The sequence below is a fragment of the Portunus trituberculatus genome, chromosome 14, assembly GCF_017591435.1.
Source record: "Portunus trituberculatus isolate SZX2019 chromosome 14, ASM1759143v1, whole genome shotgun sequence".
NCBI lineage: Eukaryota > Metazoa > Arthropoda > Malacostraca > Decapoda > Portunidae > Portunus > Portunus trituberculatus.
The window spans coordinates 17239225-17258360 of NC_059268.1; the positions used below are offsets into that span (position 1 = coordinate 17239225).

At 33.0% G+C, this 19136-nt stretch overlaps 1 protein-coding gene across 1 annotated transcript; it reads right to left on the bottom strand.

Moving 5' to 3' along the window:
* Positions 1-7940: 7940 nt before the first annotated feature.
* On the bottom strand, positions 7941-19125 carry LOC123503585 (lysophospholipase D GDPD1-like). Its single transcript, XM_045253484.1, has 7 exons — positions 18990-19125; positions 15782-15824; positions 13937-14243; positions 13482-13571; positions 13150-13283; positions 11958-12072; positions 7941-10459 (listed from the first exon to the last, which is right to left on the bottom strand). The coding sequence occupies exons 1-7, from the start codon at positions 19123-19125 to the stop codon at positions 10307-10309; spliced, it is 978 nt and encodes a 325-aa protein (XP_045109419.1). The 3' UTR covers positions 7941-10306.
* Positions 19126-19136: the final 11 nt, after the last annotated feature.

Sequence of the window (19136 nt, forward strand, 5' to 3'; positions counted from 1 at the left end):
GATATCACACATTTTTGCTGCAGCTTGATTTGATTAGGAAATAACTCATTTCTACATCTATTAAGATTTGTAATCAAAATCTATTTTTCAAATATCTTTATTTTTATATGAAAATGCTCACAGGTATTAAAATAAATACAAACAACAGAAATTATAGCCACAATCTCTGATGTAGTCTTCAAGGCAAGGGAAAAGTGGCAAATGCTTACAATGAGTTTCAAGAGAAGGGCAATTTGTGACATCATGCTGAGTCTTCCCATACTGAAACATAAATGGCTCACAGGTACCATACACACTTTTTGCTTGGGTGACTGATGTGCATTGTATACAGATAGTAATGAAAACCTTAAAACTATTGTCACTTTTCACTTTTTGAATGTCTAATCTAATGGCAATATGTTTGTCATGTTAAAATAATTAAGTAAGTAGCTACATATTGCATTGTATGTATGTAATTTAGGAACAAAGAAGTTTTAGTTATGTGTAATAATGAAAATGTATGTCTACAATCCGACAGCTATCATCAGCATTCAACAAGTTGTAATCTCTCTTTAGCCTGTCAGAGTTTTCTGTAGATCATCTCATGTCTTTCCTCTGTGCATTAAATCATATTTCACAATTAATCATGTTAAATTGGACTGTATGGATGGCAAACAACAAGCCAATAACTATCTCACACCAAAACTGTTATAGTTGTTTACACGAATCATTTGATGCTTCAAAGTTTAGAGGGAATGTGGAGGCTGAAGTGAGTGAATGTTGAAAGGCAATAAAGTAATGATAAATAGCTAGGAGTGAGGCAAGTGTGTTATAGATGGATATGAACTATTTATTCAGGTCAATGAGTAAGATAGATTGACTTGTAAATTACCATAACAAAGAGTCAATGTAATTTCTTAATCTCAATAGAAATAAAACTAATATATAATTTGGTTAATCTGCCAGTACACAAACAATTAGGTTAGTAACAGATATGAACGAAAAAAAAATTATATATATATATATATATATATATATATATATATATATATATATATATATATATATATATATATATATATATTATCACTGTTGTAAAATACAACATCTAGTGGAAATCAGGAATCAAAGTTGTGAGAACATAGATATAAAATGACAGTACATTTTGTACTATAAATACAAAACATACTGAGAAAGAAGCCAGAAGTGTACCAAGAAGCTTAAAGATAATAAGAGAACTACAAAAATAAAAATAAAAAGTGAGTATGTATGTACATGAGAACTAGATGTTAATGCTGATGGAGATCATCATCACCAAAATTTGGAAAACTTCTAGGTAATATAGCACTGAGGAAGCATGAGATGCAGGCTGCAGTGAAAAAAGAAGTAATTATATCCTAAAAGGAGAAAACGTACAAAGGAAACTACAGCAGTGCAGGCACCAATTAGCTAGCACTCCCTATCATTACAACCTCACTTCAAAAGATATATGTCTAATGCACTTCATCCAATAAAATGAAGGTTTGGTGCTCCAAAGTACTTAATGTTTCTAGCTTTAACACATGTTGACATTTCACATATTTGAACATAACAGTATTGAAATAATTAATCAAAGGAGCTTAAAAGTTGAAAAAAAAAAAATCAATATTGCAGTGTTCCAAAGTAGACCATCATTTCTGCCACTGATTTAATTATGCATACAAGTGTTAAGAAGTTTGTGCACCCAATCATCATGGTAAGAGGAGATGTAAAACTTTAAGGTTTGTTGCAGTTTCCATCCATTTTACCTCATATACAAAACTTAAGGATAGACATGAACTGATGGAAATTCACATGGTTTCTTCCATTGGAGAAAAAACAAGTAATAAATGCCTAGAGTTGCATTTTCCTGAGTAATGGCATCCTTGAGGTCTTTTTGTATTCTTTCTTATTAGAAATATTACAATTGTCTTTAGACTTCAATATTCAATGAAATAAAAGTGTCATTGACTCTTGATTCTCTATTTGAATCTTGCCTATGTGATGTAAAGTACTGTATTCAGGAGAGACAAGTTTCTTCCCAAAAGCCTTTAAATATTTTGAACCTATGATTGTCAGATACATCATCATCCATGAACCTATCTTGCTTTATCACCTGGTGATAGCTTGCAACATCATGCTTGTAACTTGATGAAACCAGGCTTTTGGGAAGCTTATTTCTGATTACTTATTACTACCATGGTCTAAATTACAGACATGCTCTAATGATATTGTATGATATTTATCCAACTTACCCAAACTTTTCTTGGAAGAAATATAAAAAACAAAGATATCATGACTTCCTTGTTCCCCATCTATAAAAATATTATAATAAAATTACTTCCAATTTCTGTGAGGGGGATAAATTTGGAAAATGTTCATCATGAATGAACAATATACAAGAACATGTATTATGAATCTACTTATAATGCCAATGCTTTGGATGTAAAAGCAGCCAATTGTTTGTGTACCACAGCTCAATTGACAGTCTATAATAAATAAATAAAAAGATGACTTTTACCAAATCACAAATTGAGATAAGAGTGAAAGTTTGATATTCAAATATCAAGATTTTTTACTTTGAAAAGATATTTATCTTTGTCTTCAATTAAGAAAAGGAAATTTAGCATTGGCTATTTCTTTCTTTTTTTTTTTCCTTGTGCTGCTTTGAGCTGACTAGCTTCAGCAATAAATTTTGTGGTGGAAGTCTCATTCTAAAATTTTCTACATGTTGGGGCATTTGATTTTCAGAGGCAAGTAGGAATTTGTTGACATCATTGCTGTTGGCCACTTCAGCAAAAAAAACATCTTTGTTGTCTAGCTTCTGGATGATAGTATATAGCTAATCATCAGTTAATTAAGCATAATATGTTATTCAATACATAAATATATAAGCAACTACACATATTTTCTATAAAAATATATATAAATACAAAAGATTACTAAGAGAAATTAATCACAAAAACTATAAAGCCTACCTGACTAGTAAGGAATAGTGCTAAGTAAAGCCTTGCCACTTAGGGAGTGTCATCCTATAAAAGTATTCTTGTGAGAAGTTCTAGGAAGCATTAAGCCTTCACTTAGCTGAGAACACCACAATTTCATATTTCTGTACATTACTTGGAAAACATGTAAAATTTGAAGTACTAGGATATAATTTCCAATAAAGCAAGAATAATTTTTAGATTGATGTAACAAGAGTCCATGATGCATAATCATGCAGGCATCTGCATCTAGTGTTGGCTCCTTCATTGATTATATTGTGCGTATTCATGTCAAACACAACTAATTTAATAAAACGAGACAAAATTCCATACAAAAACATTTTTCAAACTGTTTTTACGTCCTTACAAACCAACACTTGCGAAAACTGAATAACCAGTCACTTCACAGGCAGAAGGCAGAGGCAACAACAGAGTTTTTGGACAGATCATGTGTGTGTGTGTGTGTGTGTGTGTGTGTGTGTGTGTGTGTGTGTGTGTGTGTGTGTGTGTGTGTGTGTGTGTGTGTGTGTGTGTGTGTGTGTGTGTGTGTACAAATGTGTATATAAAAAAAAATAAATAAAAAAATAAATAATATATATATATATATATATATATATATATATATATATATATATATATATATATATATATATATATATATATATATATATTCAACCCCACGCTTGTATATTTGTCTTAGGAGTGACAGTAGTCAATTACATTTTATTGTAGGTTTGTCATTCTAACAAATGTTCACTTTATATGGATAGAACAGCCCTTAAAGCACATGATCATATATGAATGTTGTATACATGTGGTTCATTAAATGGATTTGCAAGTGAAAAAATTGCCAGAAATTTTTGCTTTAAAAGACCTGCATTTTTTAATACTCTTTGTTTATCACAGAAATCACATATGATAACTACAAAATATGTAATATCAATAGTTCTGAATTACAGAATAGAGTACAGTGGAACCTCAGGTACCAAATGCTTCCTTTTTCAAATATAGTATTAGTTTCCAAACCAAATTTTGAACTTATAGTTGTTTCAGTTGCATTATCATAATTCAGTTCTGGAATGGTTACTTATTTTTTATATCAAAAGACAAAAACAAAAGCTGCCTTTCATTACTAATCTCTTGTCTCTATAAATATTTCCTTCATCTTTATATATCTGGAGGAAAGACACAAAATTTAAGTTAGTATTCAATCTTTGAAATATTCAAGTTGAATGTGATCCCATTGAATAGCCTCCATGTAAACAGTTTTCTGCACTCGAAAGTAATCCCAAGTCACCTGTGGCTCTTTTGGTGACTCCGTAATGCCATCACTACTGTACAACTGCATTTTCCTAAAAAAAAAATTTCATCAATAGTATATTTAAGTCTTATGATCACCTTCATTTTGGTGGTAAGTGGGTTGTCACTCTGTAAGGCTTCCCTTACATATTCTGATGAGTTCTGTGTCACTAAGTTCATTGAATACATCATTTCTGGATAAATAATTCTTGAGCTGCTGATGTTGTGACAGATGTGGGATAGATGTCCAGATATGGATTAATCCATTTTACATTGAATAGCTTAATTTTTTCAAAATTTTGGATTTTGAATGGCATTCAGAAATTAATTAAGTTTGAGAGCTGAGGTACCACTGTACCTAAATAAAGAAAATCATCTTGTCAATAAACAAACAATTATAATTGCTTAATAGTAGTATAGTCTGGCCCACCAACCATATTTCTCGCATACTTCACAACCATCACTGATCACAGTAGTGATACCAAACAGATTGCGAGAATATTTACAATGTCTACTGAATATACTGTACAATCAAAATATAATGCTGCTGAAATCTTGCAGTGTGCTGGCCATATCCTGTAGACTACTACACAAAAATTTGTGCATTAGGAAATAGTTTTCCTTATTCTATACAAGTTGTTTTTCCTACACATATGAGACAAAAAAAAAAAAAAAAAAAAAAAAAAAAAAAATATATATATATATATATATATATATATATATATATATATATATATATATATATATATATATATATATATATGTAAAACTGTTGTTTCTTTCTTGCCCTAAGGGACCTACAATTTAAAACAGTTGTGCTTTTAAGTCATCTACCCTAATGCTTGTTCACACATCCTAAAAGCCTTGACCTTGATATGAAAACTGATTTCTGCAAAATTCCATTGAAGTGCTCAGCATCACAGAATCTACCAAAGTAATCTTTACATCTGAGAATACACGAACACAGTACCACTGCCACTTTCACTAGCTCAATAACCAGTGTTTAATACATTTCAAAAAGGTCAAAAATTCACTAAAAATTTTAACAGGATCTTAATCTTCTTTGCAAGATTCTAATTTACATATAATAGTGTGTGTGTGTGTGTGTGTGTGTGTGTGTGTGTGTGTGTGTGTGTGTGTGTGTGTGTGTGTGTGTGTGTGTGTGTGTGTGTGTGTGTGTGTTTACCTAGTTGTAGTTTTACAGGGCCTGGGCTTTATGCTCGTGTGGCCCCGTCTCCATATCTACACTTATTCAATCTTACTTTAAAAGTGTGCACACTCGTTGCAGACACTACTTCTTCATCTAAACTGTTCCACGTCTCAATACATCTCTGGAAACTATATTTTTAATATCTCTCAGACATCTTCCTTTCTCAGCTTTTTACTATGCGAACTTGTGCTTTGGATGTCATATTCTTCTCTCAGGATCAGTTTCTCATTATCCACTTGGTCCATTCCGTTGATCAATTTATAAACTTGTATCAGGTCTCCTCTCTCCTTCTTTGTTCCAGGGTTGGTAGATCCATAGCCTTTAGTCTCTCCTCATATGTCATCCCTTCAAATTCTGGAACCATTCTTGTAGCCATTTTTGTAGCCTCTCCAATTTCCTTATGTGTTTCTTTTATGAGGGGTCCACACTACTCCTGCATATTCCAATCTGGGTCTTATTATAGTACTTATCATCATTTCTTTGTCCATGTAGTGAAATGCTACTCCAATATTCCTTAGCAAATTATATGTTTCTCTAAAAATTCTATCAATATGGCTTACTGGTTGATTGTTTTCTTCCATCGTCACTCCTAAGTCCTTTTCCTTTTGACTTTCTCCAGTTCTACTCCATCTCCCATCTTATAGATTCCCACAGGTCGTCTTTCACTCTTTCCCATTTCCATGACATGGCTTTTGTTCACATTGAATTCCATTTCCCACTTCTTACTCCATTCCCAGATCTTATTTAGGTCTTCTTGCAGTATTTCACAATCCTCCTTTTGCTTTATAACTCTGCACAGTTTCGTATTGTCCGCAAACAAATTTATGTAGCTGTTCACTCCTTCTGGCATGTCGTTAATATAAATGAGGAAAAGTATTGGTGTGTGTGTGTGTGTGTGTGTGTGTGTGTGTGTGTGTGTGTGTGTGTGTGTGTGTGTGTGTGTGTGTGTGTGTGTGTTTATGATTTCATGTAATAACATTTTCTTCCACAAATTTACATTGCTAGCAGCCTCATATAACTATGTGCAATCTAAGAATTTATTGCTTTTGACGTTTTATGTACATACATACAATTTGTCAACATAAATTAAAAGTTATGGAGTTGCACATAGAATTGACTTAGAAATCAGAGATCAATGACAGTTTCTCACCCAAACCAATAGCTATTTCCTACTTGCTTTAACTTGACACTTTTCACAATATCATATCAAACAATACTTTCATAGTCCCTATCAATCATCAGGAGTGTGAAATTAAATGTATTATTTTGCTGCTATTACATGTCAGAAAAGATAAGTGAATGAAATATGGAGATTTAGGAACTCTTCTTATAAGGAAATACATTTTCTTTTAAATTCCTACTCTTTTCTATTAGTAATTCTTTTCTTTTCCAGATGACATGTATGTGCAAAAAAAAAAAAAAAAAAAAAAAAAAAAGTAAATAAATAAATAAAAAAAATAAAAAAAAGTGAAATTCATACAACAAACTCACCCCCCCAAAAAAAAAGAAATGTTTTCTTGTTCAGCCAATATATATATATATATATATATATATATATATATATATATATATATATATATATATATATATATATATATATATATATATATATAGTGACTTTATTGAACAACATAAAGCTTAAATGCAATAAATTACATTATAGAAGTGTTTTTCATCTTATGAAATTAAATAGCTTCAATAACTTTGACAAATAGTTCTACAATGCTACAAAATTATGTACAATTTACTGATAATTAAAAAAAACATGTTAATACATTTTAAGTACAGGCACACCACCCCTTTGCTAGCAAATCTGATTCCAAAGCATCTCTAATTTAAGCATTTAAGCTGGATGAGGCAACATTACATAGTAATAATGATAACAATAATAATAACGTTATTAACAAATAATAGCAGCAGTAGTCAAAGCTCATCTTTAATACAAGACACGCCTAGTACATTAACTTTGGTCTTGTGTGCACTCGTTACTCTTATAGTGATCACTGCATCATAGCAATGATGTTTGTGTATCTTTCCTTCCATCTCAACAAAGTATGTATATCATATCTCTATAATGTATTATAGTAGTACTGCATACACACTGTTAAAGAGCACACCACTCTGATACCATAATCCAAGACTATTTTATGTATGGTATATATTCCTATGCTTTTTCTGTTAGCTGTATCAGATACACAACACTATGGATGTTATTCAGTCTGACAGATGGTCAAACCTTCAACTCCATCATGTAATTTTATCCAAATTAAGGTGTTGTGACTCTCAGTAACCAGCAAACTGGTGGTATACCTGTAGTATAAGGCATCTATGAACCTACAATATATATGATGAGGTGCTAATACTTATTGCCAAATTTTTAAACAGCAAAATGCAAATATTTGACAATTTTCAAAACTGAACATTTGAAGAAAGAGCTGGAAAAAAAAAAAAAATCTCACAACCACTGATCTAAGAAAACAGCAGTACTGTACACATTTATTTAGGTCTTCAAACAACCCAACTTTCCTTAAGAAACATTCACTGGAACTTTTATTGATGTTAAATTCTAATTCTCACCTGAAATATAAATGACTGATGCTCCTTTGGATATATTGAGGTGAGTATGCCTCCCATGAAAATGTGATATACACCAATACATACTTGCAAAATATTCAGAAGTCAAGCATTAGCAAGAACTCTACAAATATACAAGAAAAATTAGAATTATTTTCCAAAATTCTAGAATAATTATGTATATGTCCTATTTCTAATACCTCCTCTTTCATAGATCACTGGTTATGAGAAAACTGATATTTTTGCACCAGAAGTAAATTAATTAGTATACAAATAAATAATAATAAATAAATAAATAAAATCTTCCACAGAAGACAGCAGACTTTAAGCAATGAACAACTGACAGACTGAGTCACTTCTGTTATAATTTGCATACACCATTCACCATTTCTAGTATAAAAGCAATTATGTAATTTGCCTGCTTTGCTTTGCTAAGATTTTTGCATTCTAATAAGCAGTCATGTTTGGTTTACACTATGCTCATGCCACTGCCCCTGAGGATTACAGAATGGATTACAAAGTAGCAGGAAGACAATAGCAGCTTTGTACAAAAAAGCATGAATTGGTCTTCATATGCTGCAGCCAAAATTATATGATGTAGAACTTCTGAAAAGGAACAATGAGTACTAGCATTTTTGCTCTATCTTTTTGCTCAAGAATTCATAATACATTACTTCCATTGCAACAACTAAGATAAGTGTTTGAAATCTTTAAGCATTTGGTTTAAATCATGAACATGAGCCAGAACAGGTAGTTACCAAAGTTATGTAGTTTATATATAATCATCACATGATATATAAAAAATAATTTAGACATTATTTGATGATATATTGTCTCCTCAGTCATTTTAGTCAAGTCTGTTGTAACACAAGGAAAAATGCATTAAACTGAACCAAACTCCACAAATATATTGTGGCTCCTACCACCACTTGGACACATCTGCTGCTAAAGTGAGAAGAATACAATTTCTTTTTCTCTATATTATGTTGTACCTTCCCAGTAAGATTAAAATATTCCAAACACATCTAATTATGAGTTGTTGACTAATGTATAATCAGCATGTACTAAATAGCTGTGTGTAAGTAGTGACCAGTAATCCTATGAGTATGGTGATACTACAACCTTGATCATCTTTTGTTTACTTCTTATATACATATATAATTATGACATTTGTTTGACTTGACACTCATGATTTGCTAAAACTGATGACATGGGCTGACATCCAATGAGCAGTTTTGAGATAATTACATAACTAATCAATAATTTTTCATAAAGTCAACAGAAGCCATAATTCCACACACATAGGTAATAGATATAATATAATAGTCTGAGGTAAAGCATTCTCAAATGACCAGAAAGAAGAATAAATAACTACATACTATGGTAACCACATGAGGGGGTTTCATCTTTCTAAATATGCTGGTGATCATCTACTAGTGCTTCCATCTGGTTAAGTGTCTTATTGAATGCATATTACATACTAATTAGAATCCATAATAAATAATAATTCTTTTATTACTACATTATTACTTACTACTTATCATGTCAGGCTACATTTTCTATTTTCCAAAGCAATGCAATATTCCAATGGTACCTTTGAATAGCAAGTCTTGTTTAAGTGCTGCGTAAGTGGTTGAATTACAGAGTGAGCAAAGTCCTGTTGCGCTGCTGTGCTTAAATTATGTGACTGATTTGATAAAGCTCTCAGCAACTGATACTACATAAAAAAATAAGGCAGGAAGTTACTGATATATAATGGAAATTATAGATCAGTATTTTAAATACTTCCTATGACAAGCTGTAATTTGTTAGATACTGAAACACAGGAAAAAAATATAAAACAAAGTTACTTTTCAAATACACATACAGATGGAAACTTCAATCTTAAAATTAGGCACTGATAAAGACTTTTCAATCTAGATTGCATTTTACATATCATACTCTTATTTCTGCATGAACAACAGATATCACGAGGGGCATGAACCTGATAAATTACTGCACCACTGCCTTAAGTACAGTCTTTAAATACTTATGAAAAAATAAAAAGAAGCTCTTGGAGGCCTATCAACCTCCACAAATACGTTCATTATTTTTTGTAACACAACATGCATCAGCACCCAAAACTATTGCAATGTATCCTTGTACTTACATGGATGTAACAGATGATTATTCAACACTTCATAACCACTGTTGTCACTTAATGTGAACCAAACGTGATCATGTGAAGAGATGAAAGGTAGCCTTAAGTGAGGCTGAGTTTATGATTGAGGCAATACTGAGGATTCTCCTCAAGGAATGTCTTCAGTTTAGTGGGATAGTCTGTCATTATCCCTGTAGCTCCTGTTTCAAAGGCACAGCGGAAATCCTCTTCAGTGTTCATCACCCATAAGTATGTCTGTCAGAATAATAGGTATCTTACAACAGATGATACATGAAGTGACTCGTTTACATTTTGCTATAGCCATGTCTAGAATACCATGGACTGATTTAACCCTCATCACATGCAAAAACGTGATCAGAGAACGTGTCAGTGTCTGACTATAAAAACAACGTCTTTCAACACTTCTGTTTAGTGAGTAATGATCTTATATATCATATAAATACAATCACTAGACACCAAAACACTACCTAAGATTAAGATTATAGTAGTTTTTATTGTTCTCTCTTTTGTCAATGCTGTTATAAAGTTTGAGTAAAGTGTGTATTTACCTATTTGTGTATTACAGGGCCCGAGCTAAGCTCTCTGTGTCCTCTCTCCTTGTCCACTCCTGCCATATCTCTCTTTCATCTGATTGACACACATTGCATCAACGACATTACTGCTCAGTTTCTTCCACTTATCATTACTACGATGCGAGAAACTGTACTTTCTCACATCATTTAGACAGATGTCTATATTAGTTTTTTTCCATGTCCTCGGAGATAATTACTTGTGGTCACCTTTATCAATTCTCTGTCCAATATGTCAATCTTGTTCACCAATTTATACATAGTTATCATGTGTGTGTGTGTGTGTGTGTGTGTGTGTGTGTGTGTGTGTGTGTGTGTGTGTGTGTGTGTGTGTGTGTGTGTGTGTGTGTGTGTGTGTGTGTGTGTGTGTGTGTGTTTCACTGTTTGATATGCTGCAGTCTCTGACGAGACAGCCAGACATTACCATACGGAACGAGCTCAGAGCTCATTATTTCTGATCTTCGGAAAGGCCTCAGACCAGGCACACACCACACACCGGGACAACAAGGTCACAACTCCTCGATTTACATCCCGTACCTACTCACTGCTAGGTTAACAGGAGCTACACGTGAAAGGAGACACACCCAAATATCTCCACCTGGCCGGGAAATCGAACCCCGGACCTCTGGCTTGTGAAGCCAGCGCTCTAACCACTGAGCTACCGGGCGTGTGTGTGTGTGTGTGTGTGTGTGTGTGTGTGTGTGTGTGTGTGTGTGTGTGTGTGTGTGTTTTCACTGTTTGATCTGCTGCAGTCTCTGACGAGACAGCCAGACGTTACCCTACGGAACGAGCTCAGAGCTCATTATTTCCGATCTTCGGATAAGCCTAAGACCAGGCACACACCACACACCGGAACAACAAGGTCACAACTCCTCGATTTACATCCCAAACCTACTCACTGCTAGGTGAACAGGGGCTACACGTGAAAGGAGACACACCCAAATATCTCCACCCGGCCAGGGAATCAAACCCCGGTCCTCTGGCTTGTGAAGCCAGCACTCTAACCACTGAGCTACCAGGTGTGTGTGTATGTGTGTGTCAGAGAGAGAGAGAGAGAGAGAGAGAGAGAGAGAGAGAGAGAGAGAGAGAGAGAGAGAGAGAGAGAGAGAGAGAGAGAGAGAGAGAGAGAGAGAGAGAGAGAGAGAAAAAATTACAGTCCTTACCTGCACTCCTCTTTTGGACAGGTGCTCAAAAAGAGAGCGCCTAATAAGTAGCGTGTTAGCAATTTTTGCAACAAGGATGTGCCACCATTTCACATCAAAACGACTGCTGTAGATTCTGTAAATAAGTTTAATTTATGCTAGGGAAAAAAAAAGTATCCTAAAAACATATTAACATAAGTAATGAAAAAAATTTACATATTTCCCTTGAAGAAAGACATTCTTATTAAAGTAAATATTGGATATGAAGTAAACAAAATGCAATGGATTATATTCTATATATATTGCTTTTGATGAAAAATTAATAAAAATTCAACTTGGAACTGTAATGAACAATATCTATAGAGAGAGACTTTTAATGAGTAAAAGGTTCAAGTTATTGGTTATACATTAATATTTCACTAATAAGAGTGGAAGAATAAAGCAAGGTAGTCAATAATTAGGACAAAGAAACAAAAAGTTGGAAAAGTATTTCTGGAAGCAACTCCTGTGTGAAGAAAATGGAAAGGCCTATGTTGTGAAGGCACTGGTGATCCTAAGTACAATGAAATTACTACATCATTTTAAGTCATATATGTAAAGTAGCACCTAAGCATCTAGAAGTAAAGACCAAGCATCAATTTCAAGCATATCTCTTTTTCATTGGCTTACTCTAAGGAAATACAATTTTTCAATTTACTATGTGCAAATTTTGATACTTATCTTCATTCCAGTGCTATAAGGAGAAAATATAAATCTTTATCAATGATCCTGGACTCTTGGTAACTTAAATTGCACACCATTTTCATATACTATTGGATCATTTACCTTCCATTTCATGAACTGAAATGTACAATCATAAGGAAAATGTAAGAAGCCAAAAGGACAACACCTAGCAGTCTCTGCAAACTTAAATCCATTTAAATTTGTCTAATTTTCTTTAAAAGCTCCTGACTTAGTAAAAAACTGACGACTGAGTCAATTCCAGTCATTCAGCACTCAATCTAAGAATTAATTTCTTCCAAAGAACTTTTTAATTGAAGTTTATGAAAGGGAAAGGAAGAGTGTCTAAACATCTAAAAGTCAATTTTTTATATGTTACATATTGTAAAAGTATTAAAAACAATCCAAGAAAGAAATATAGTCTTTTACAAATTAAAATATATGCAGATTTCCATAGTTTACAACTTGCTAGCATGAAATCACTGCTACTAACTTCATCATATGTGCTGGCATGAAAATTTCTAGGTGAGTTTCCTTGACAGGCATGAATGGCAGTATTCCCGTGTAGAGCTGAAGGAGCATGACACACACACGCCTGGCGCTGAAGAGCAAGCAAACATTGGGATTCTGGAAAGTTGGACAACAGTATATATTTCAGGAGCTTCTTGTCTTTCTTGTTTCCTGAGGTCAGGATATATAGCAGTTAACAAACAATATTAAGTTAATGTTATTAAAGTTCTAATAATGATTTTTATTAGTTTTATATTTCCATAAATAACAGCAACCACAAACTTTTGAAGAATAAAGTATAATCTAGTCTCTAACCATTTTGTAGCACTTCCTTGTCACTACATCCTTGATGTTGCCCCAAACTGTTATGTGTTCTCGCCCATACTTTTTGACCAGATCACTAACCTGAAACAAGAATACTTGGTTAAACTAAAAACAAATGAAAAATCAATTAATGAATAAATATAATTAAATAAAAATAACAAAATGTCATGAAATGGAGCATACATTTAAAGTTAATGGTTATCAGCCTTTCTATATATCTTTTTTGTCAAAAAAGAAATTCTGATGTTTGTGAAATGATATTACACAGATACTGAAATCAAGACATAAATATAATTAAATAAAAATAACAAAATGTCATGAAATGGAGCATACATTAAAAGTTAATGGTTATCAGCCTTTCTATATATCTTTTTTGTCAAAAAAGAAATTCTGATGTTTGTGAAATGATATTACACAGATACTGAAATCAAGACGGGTGCACTTACTTTTTCAATGAGCTCATTATTGTCAGTTTTTATGTCAATGTTGATAGGGGTGCTCGGGAAATGTTGGAACGCTTCTTCAAGCAGTGGAAATCTCCTGTCTTCACTCTTGCTTGAAAATGAAGTTCCAGGCATGAAGTCTATAGGAATGTGCTCTTTGATTGGTGGAAGTTCTGCGTAGTCATACTCAGATATTGCTCCCTTTAATTCTGTCCGCACATCAAGGACAGAATCATGCGATACCACAACCTGGCCATCCCTGGTCAGCTGACAGTCCAGCTCCAGCATGTCAGTACCCAGCTCCACTGCACTGTGGCAACACACATTCATCACATGATTGGAATGAATTATTTTCAATTGAAGAAGTTTCTAAAAATGTATAAAAGTTATTTAACTATCTATTTATTGGTCCATACCATCAATATTAATCTGTAAATCCTCTTCTCTCTCTCTCTCTCTCTCTCTCTCTCTCTCTCTCTCTCTGGTTGCCAATACTTTACAAAATAAACCTAAGATGTAACAAATAAGCAATAATAACCATTATCTCCTGTCTAACACTATAGCACATATAAACCTAATTATATATTTTTGTCAATGACATACATAATGATATTCTAAGGAATTAGGTTAAATGTAAATGTGGCTTTATTTTTGTAGTCAAAAATAATATATTGTATTAGCTTCCCTGAGCACAACTGAACTGCTTATAATGTTACTGGGAACTAAAGTATTATGAAATTACTGTTGATCTTGTAAACTCTCTAAATATTATTTCCTTAACTTGAACAAATAGCTAAGTGAGTATTATCTAGATACCAGGCCAATATCTCCTATGAAGTAAAAGTAATATTCCTACACAGGCACATGCACATATATGTACACTCTCATATCTATTTTCTTCCCCTGAAAACAAATAAAATAAAAAATTCAAAATCTTAAGTATAAATAATCTGCAATCATTTTTGTTAAAACATCACTATTATAAACATTAGACAAACATTAACTTCCACTCAAACACATGCTCTAGTATTCATATGAAAAAATGTTTGCTGCCTTAACAATCTCAAAATATTTCAAAGCATGCCCAAAAACATTTTTTTTTTTCCTAAATATTTTGCAGATATCCCTCACACAAAATCCACCTGTTGTGTATCCCTCTGCCTTTTAAAAACCATATTGCTCACCATAAACCACTCAATCACATCACATCCTAACAATTATGATTGATACTTTACCATACTCATTGTCAACAACACATATGTAGAATAAAATAACCACATTCATATCATCACCCTTATTTGTCAACATATATGACAAATCTTAATGTAAAAATATCACATTTATTCTGAGCTTTTAAGAAGATATATACTTATTAACAATTTCGGAAAGATCACTGAAAATCCAAATATTTAAATGGCATCATGTTCTTTAGAATGGTCTATCATTAGAGATTATGTGGTACTTTGATTATATACTATCTGATTTCTGTTTATAACGCATGATTAAAACACTGATGCTGCAGAAAATATACAAATATACATATTCATTCCTTTTTGTTCATTCTAATATAAGATAAGAATTATAATTATAAAGAGTCATTTATAAAAATGACTCTTTATAATTTGACTTGTTCTATTCCTGGAAACAATTTCTGCATGTTGAGGATTCTTTTTTTTTTTTTTTTTTAGTTCTTCAGTGTAACAGGAACTTATTAAAATTAATCATATAGATATATAAAATCATCTTATCTTTAACACATTTTTACAATACTGGTGCATGACATAAACTTCTATCTAAATCATACACAGTAACTTTCTCTAGTTCAACAGCAAATAATGTCTTACTTACTGTCTGAAAGCTGATAATGTATTTTCATAATTTTCCCCTGCACCTGAAAACAAATTATGATGGCATCAAAATTATCATACCAACATTTCACAAAAATTCAGTCAAATTCTCTTCTACTTGCTATTATAAAAATAGAAATTATATAATTAATTCATATCCGAAAGGTGACAAAAGTTCCATGAATAAACATGGTTCTAGATACCTATTTTCAAAGGTTTTGTGATAAAATTTATTTATACTTTCAACAAGCCTCATTCATCACTACATAATGAGTGCCCACTATCTGCTATAACACTACACACCTCTCAAGGTTAACATATTGATTTTTTTTTTCTCTCTCTTATAAACAAATTCTAACATACAAATGAAGCGTAAAAGTGTTTATAACAAGCAAACACCAGAAAGGACTTGCAGTGGCAGTGACTGGAAACTTATCAGGTAGCTTTCTTTTTCTTTTCTTTTTGGTGCATTTGCTGCTAGAATCAGCTGATGTGACATATACCTTCAGTGAGAACTCTGTCATTATGCTAAATCCAGTTCCAGTAACTTTAGTAAGAGAGAGAAGGATCCAGGTTCTTGATAATGACTTAATAAACAAGTGTCTTTTCATGTGCTGCCTAAACTGTGCATTAGTGTACTTTGACTTCCCTGGTAACCTTTCCTATCACTTGGGCATTTCTTTTTACAGTTTGCTATCAAACCACACCACATGCTACACATAAGCTAATAAATTCTTAGGAATGCTACTTTGTTATAACCTACCACTTACCCCCTTAATCCATACAGTGTTTAATATGTATATCTAAGGAAAGTGTTTAGTATGTAGATATGTACAGTAAGTTTAATTCCAGCTTCTATTATTAAAACTCTTTCATTGGATGAAAGAAAATAACTTGTGGCTCCCAATGAGACTATTGATACCAAATTTGAAATGCATTATTCTGTCTACTGGCAATAAATATCTGAGCCACCTCTTCAGTTCCATAAAAATCTCAAGTGATATTGATAAGACAATCATATGTTAGACTTTCACCAGTCACTGACTGATTATTATAGGTCCAACCCAGTTAATACAGTAAATGTGGGATTTAACACAGGAGGCAGTATGGCATGGAATAGTATCACAGCTTTTTGGAACTACTTTATAGTACGTGTAAAAAAGCGAGTAAAAAAAATTTAATATATTATGTGACAGATGTTAAGGAGGTTCATACTATGTATCATATTTGAGTCAAGAGTAGTAAACTGATAAGAAAAGAGAGGAATGTTTTTTTTTCTTCATTTCATAGTACAAGTGGAATGAGATTACTAAGAATCTTCTCTGTGCATAGTTACATACCCAATCTTAGTAGGGAGAGGGAGGATCGACATCCACATTAACAATCAAGAAACTAAAAATATGCAAAATATACTAGACTACTATAAGTGATGCTTGAGGGCTATGAAAAGTCCTTTAACTCAGTAAAAACCTCACCACTTTCAATAACACTCATAAAGTAAGGAACAGAAGAGATACCTATAATAAAAATGATTAGCAAGAAAAGTAAAGGTGTCAGACAAGGTAACATTATTTCTTTTAAAACTATTCACTGTGGTATCAGAGAAAGATTCAAAGAACTAGAAATATGGAAACGTAAGAATTTCAACAAATGCAGAATAGCACCATATTCTCCGATTTGCAACTGATAATATTTAGTCAATACACAAATGAATTGCAAGATGTATAGAATGATGTTGCAACTACACAAAGAATACCAAAAAATAGATTTTAACATGAATCTAAAGAAAAAAAAAGGATATGGTCAATAATTTCATATTAGATCATGAAACTTAAATGAAAGTTGAACTAATACAAGTTATCAATAGAGGAAGGTATAACAAACTTCAAAAAGTTACTGTGATAATAAGAATCATCTGAGAAGAGACAGAAATGAGGAAGGAGTGCTTTTGAAACTTTTTTTTTGTTTCACTCACTTATAGCATATGGATAAAAATGAATTCTTAAGAAAATTCTGAAATGAAAACTTTAGCGGGAATTAAGAGAAGAAAGTTTGGTCTCACACTGTAATGATTTGAACATAGAGGCAGCCCTACAGCACTGCTTGATACACCTAGTCTTTGACTGATAATGTAGAAAGTTTTCATGCTCAGGTTCTGAGTTTAATTCCCAATGCAACAATTTTCTCCTGATGCTCAAATTTATTTGAGCTTCCACCTGAAATACTCAGTATTTCAATGTAGTGTACATATTGTGGTTCTGTTCTAGTTTGAGGCAATACAAGTGGAGATGTCTCAGTTTGTGGCAATACAAGTGGAGATGTCTCAGTTTGAAGCAATGCAACACAACAATGAAAATATCATGCACTATGGAGAACATGAAATTGAGAACATCTTGATAAAAAAAAAAAGACATAGAAAGGCATGACATGTATTGAATAGATGTAGTGACATAGCCAAAGTTACAGAATAGCAACCATGGAATGGTAAAAGATAGGATAGACAGAGAAAAAAAAATTTATGGCATGAAATTGCATGCAGCTGACAAAGATGTGTGAAGAATGGGAAAATTCTTGTCCTGTTATGGAACCCCAGAGGCTGATGATATCAGTGTCCCTGAATATACAAATAAATTAAGACTACATAGACAACCACGATTCTCACCCTTGCTTTAAATGTATAGAACAAGACTGAAGAGAGTTCTTTATAATATAATCATAAAAACAAAACCTAATCCTTGTCCCACACAGACATTGCAATTACCATGGAATAAAGCATTAATCTAGAGGTGCTTCTTTGTACTAAAAATCAAGCTTTCTTTAGCACATCCAACTATTCATACTACTACAGCCTACAGACAGGCTAATCCAAACAATGAGACATCTGCAAAAAAACATTTCAGAGACAGTACTCCATCAATGAGGCAAATTGTAATATACTGTTAATAAAGCTATTCACAAAAGCATCTCGTGAAGTGTAATGTCATTCTTACACCGAGATGACTCATGTCAGTCCAGCGAACAGCTACACATGGCTTATTGACTGCTGACAGTCACAAGATACCTTACAAATTCCGGACTACACAGTGCAATCTAAAAATGCTTAACATAACACGTGCAATGGTGTGGTGAAATAGTGGAGGCATGAGCGGGTTCCGGGAGCGGCTGTCACCCCTGGCCAGTGCCGCATTGCAGGTGCACCTCGCCCTTACCTCCTCGATGGCTGATGTGACGACACACGAACTTCACGTCTTTCCTCTTGTGTACCAGCATGGGAAATTTAAACAAAATCAACGAAGAGATGATGTAGCATCCCACTAGGACGGCCAGTATCATTTCTATGACCATTTATTGCTGCG

Coding starts and splice junctions, on each gene's coding strand:
- LOC123503585 (XM_045253484.1), bottom strand. CDS start 19,125: ATGGTCATAGAAATGATACTGGCCGTCCTAGTGGGATGCTACATCATC. Junction 14,244..15,781: donor ACATTATCAGCTTTCAGACA/GTAAGTAAGACA, acceptor GTGTTGCCACAG/TGCAGTGGAGCTGGGTACTG. Junction 12,073..13,149: donor ATGCCAGCACATATGATGAA/GTTAGTAGCAGT, acceptor ACTTATTTACAG/AATCTACAGCAGTCGTTTTG.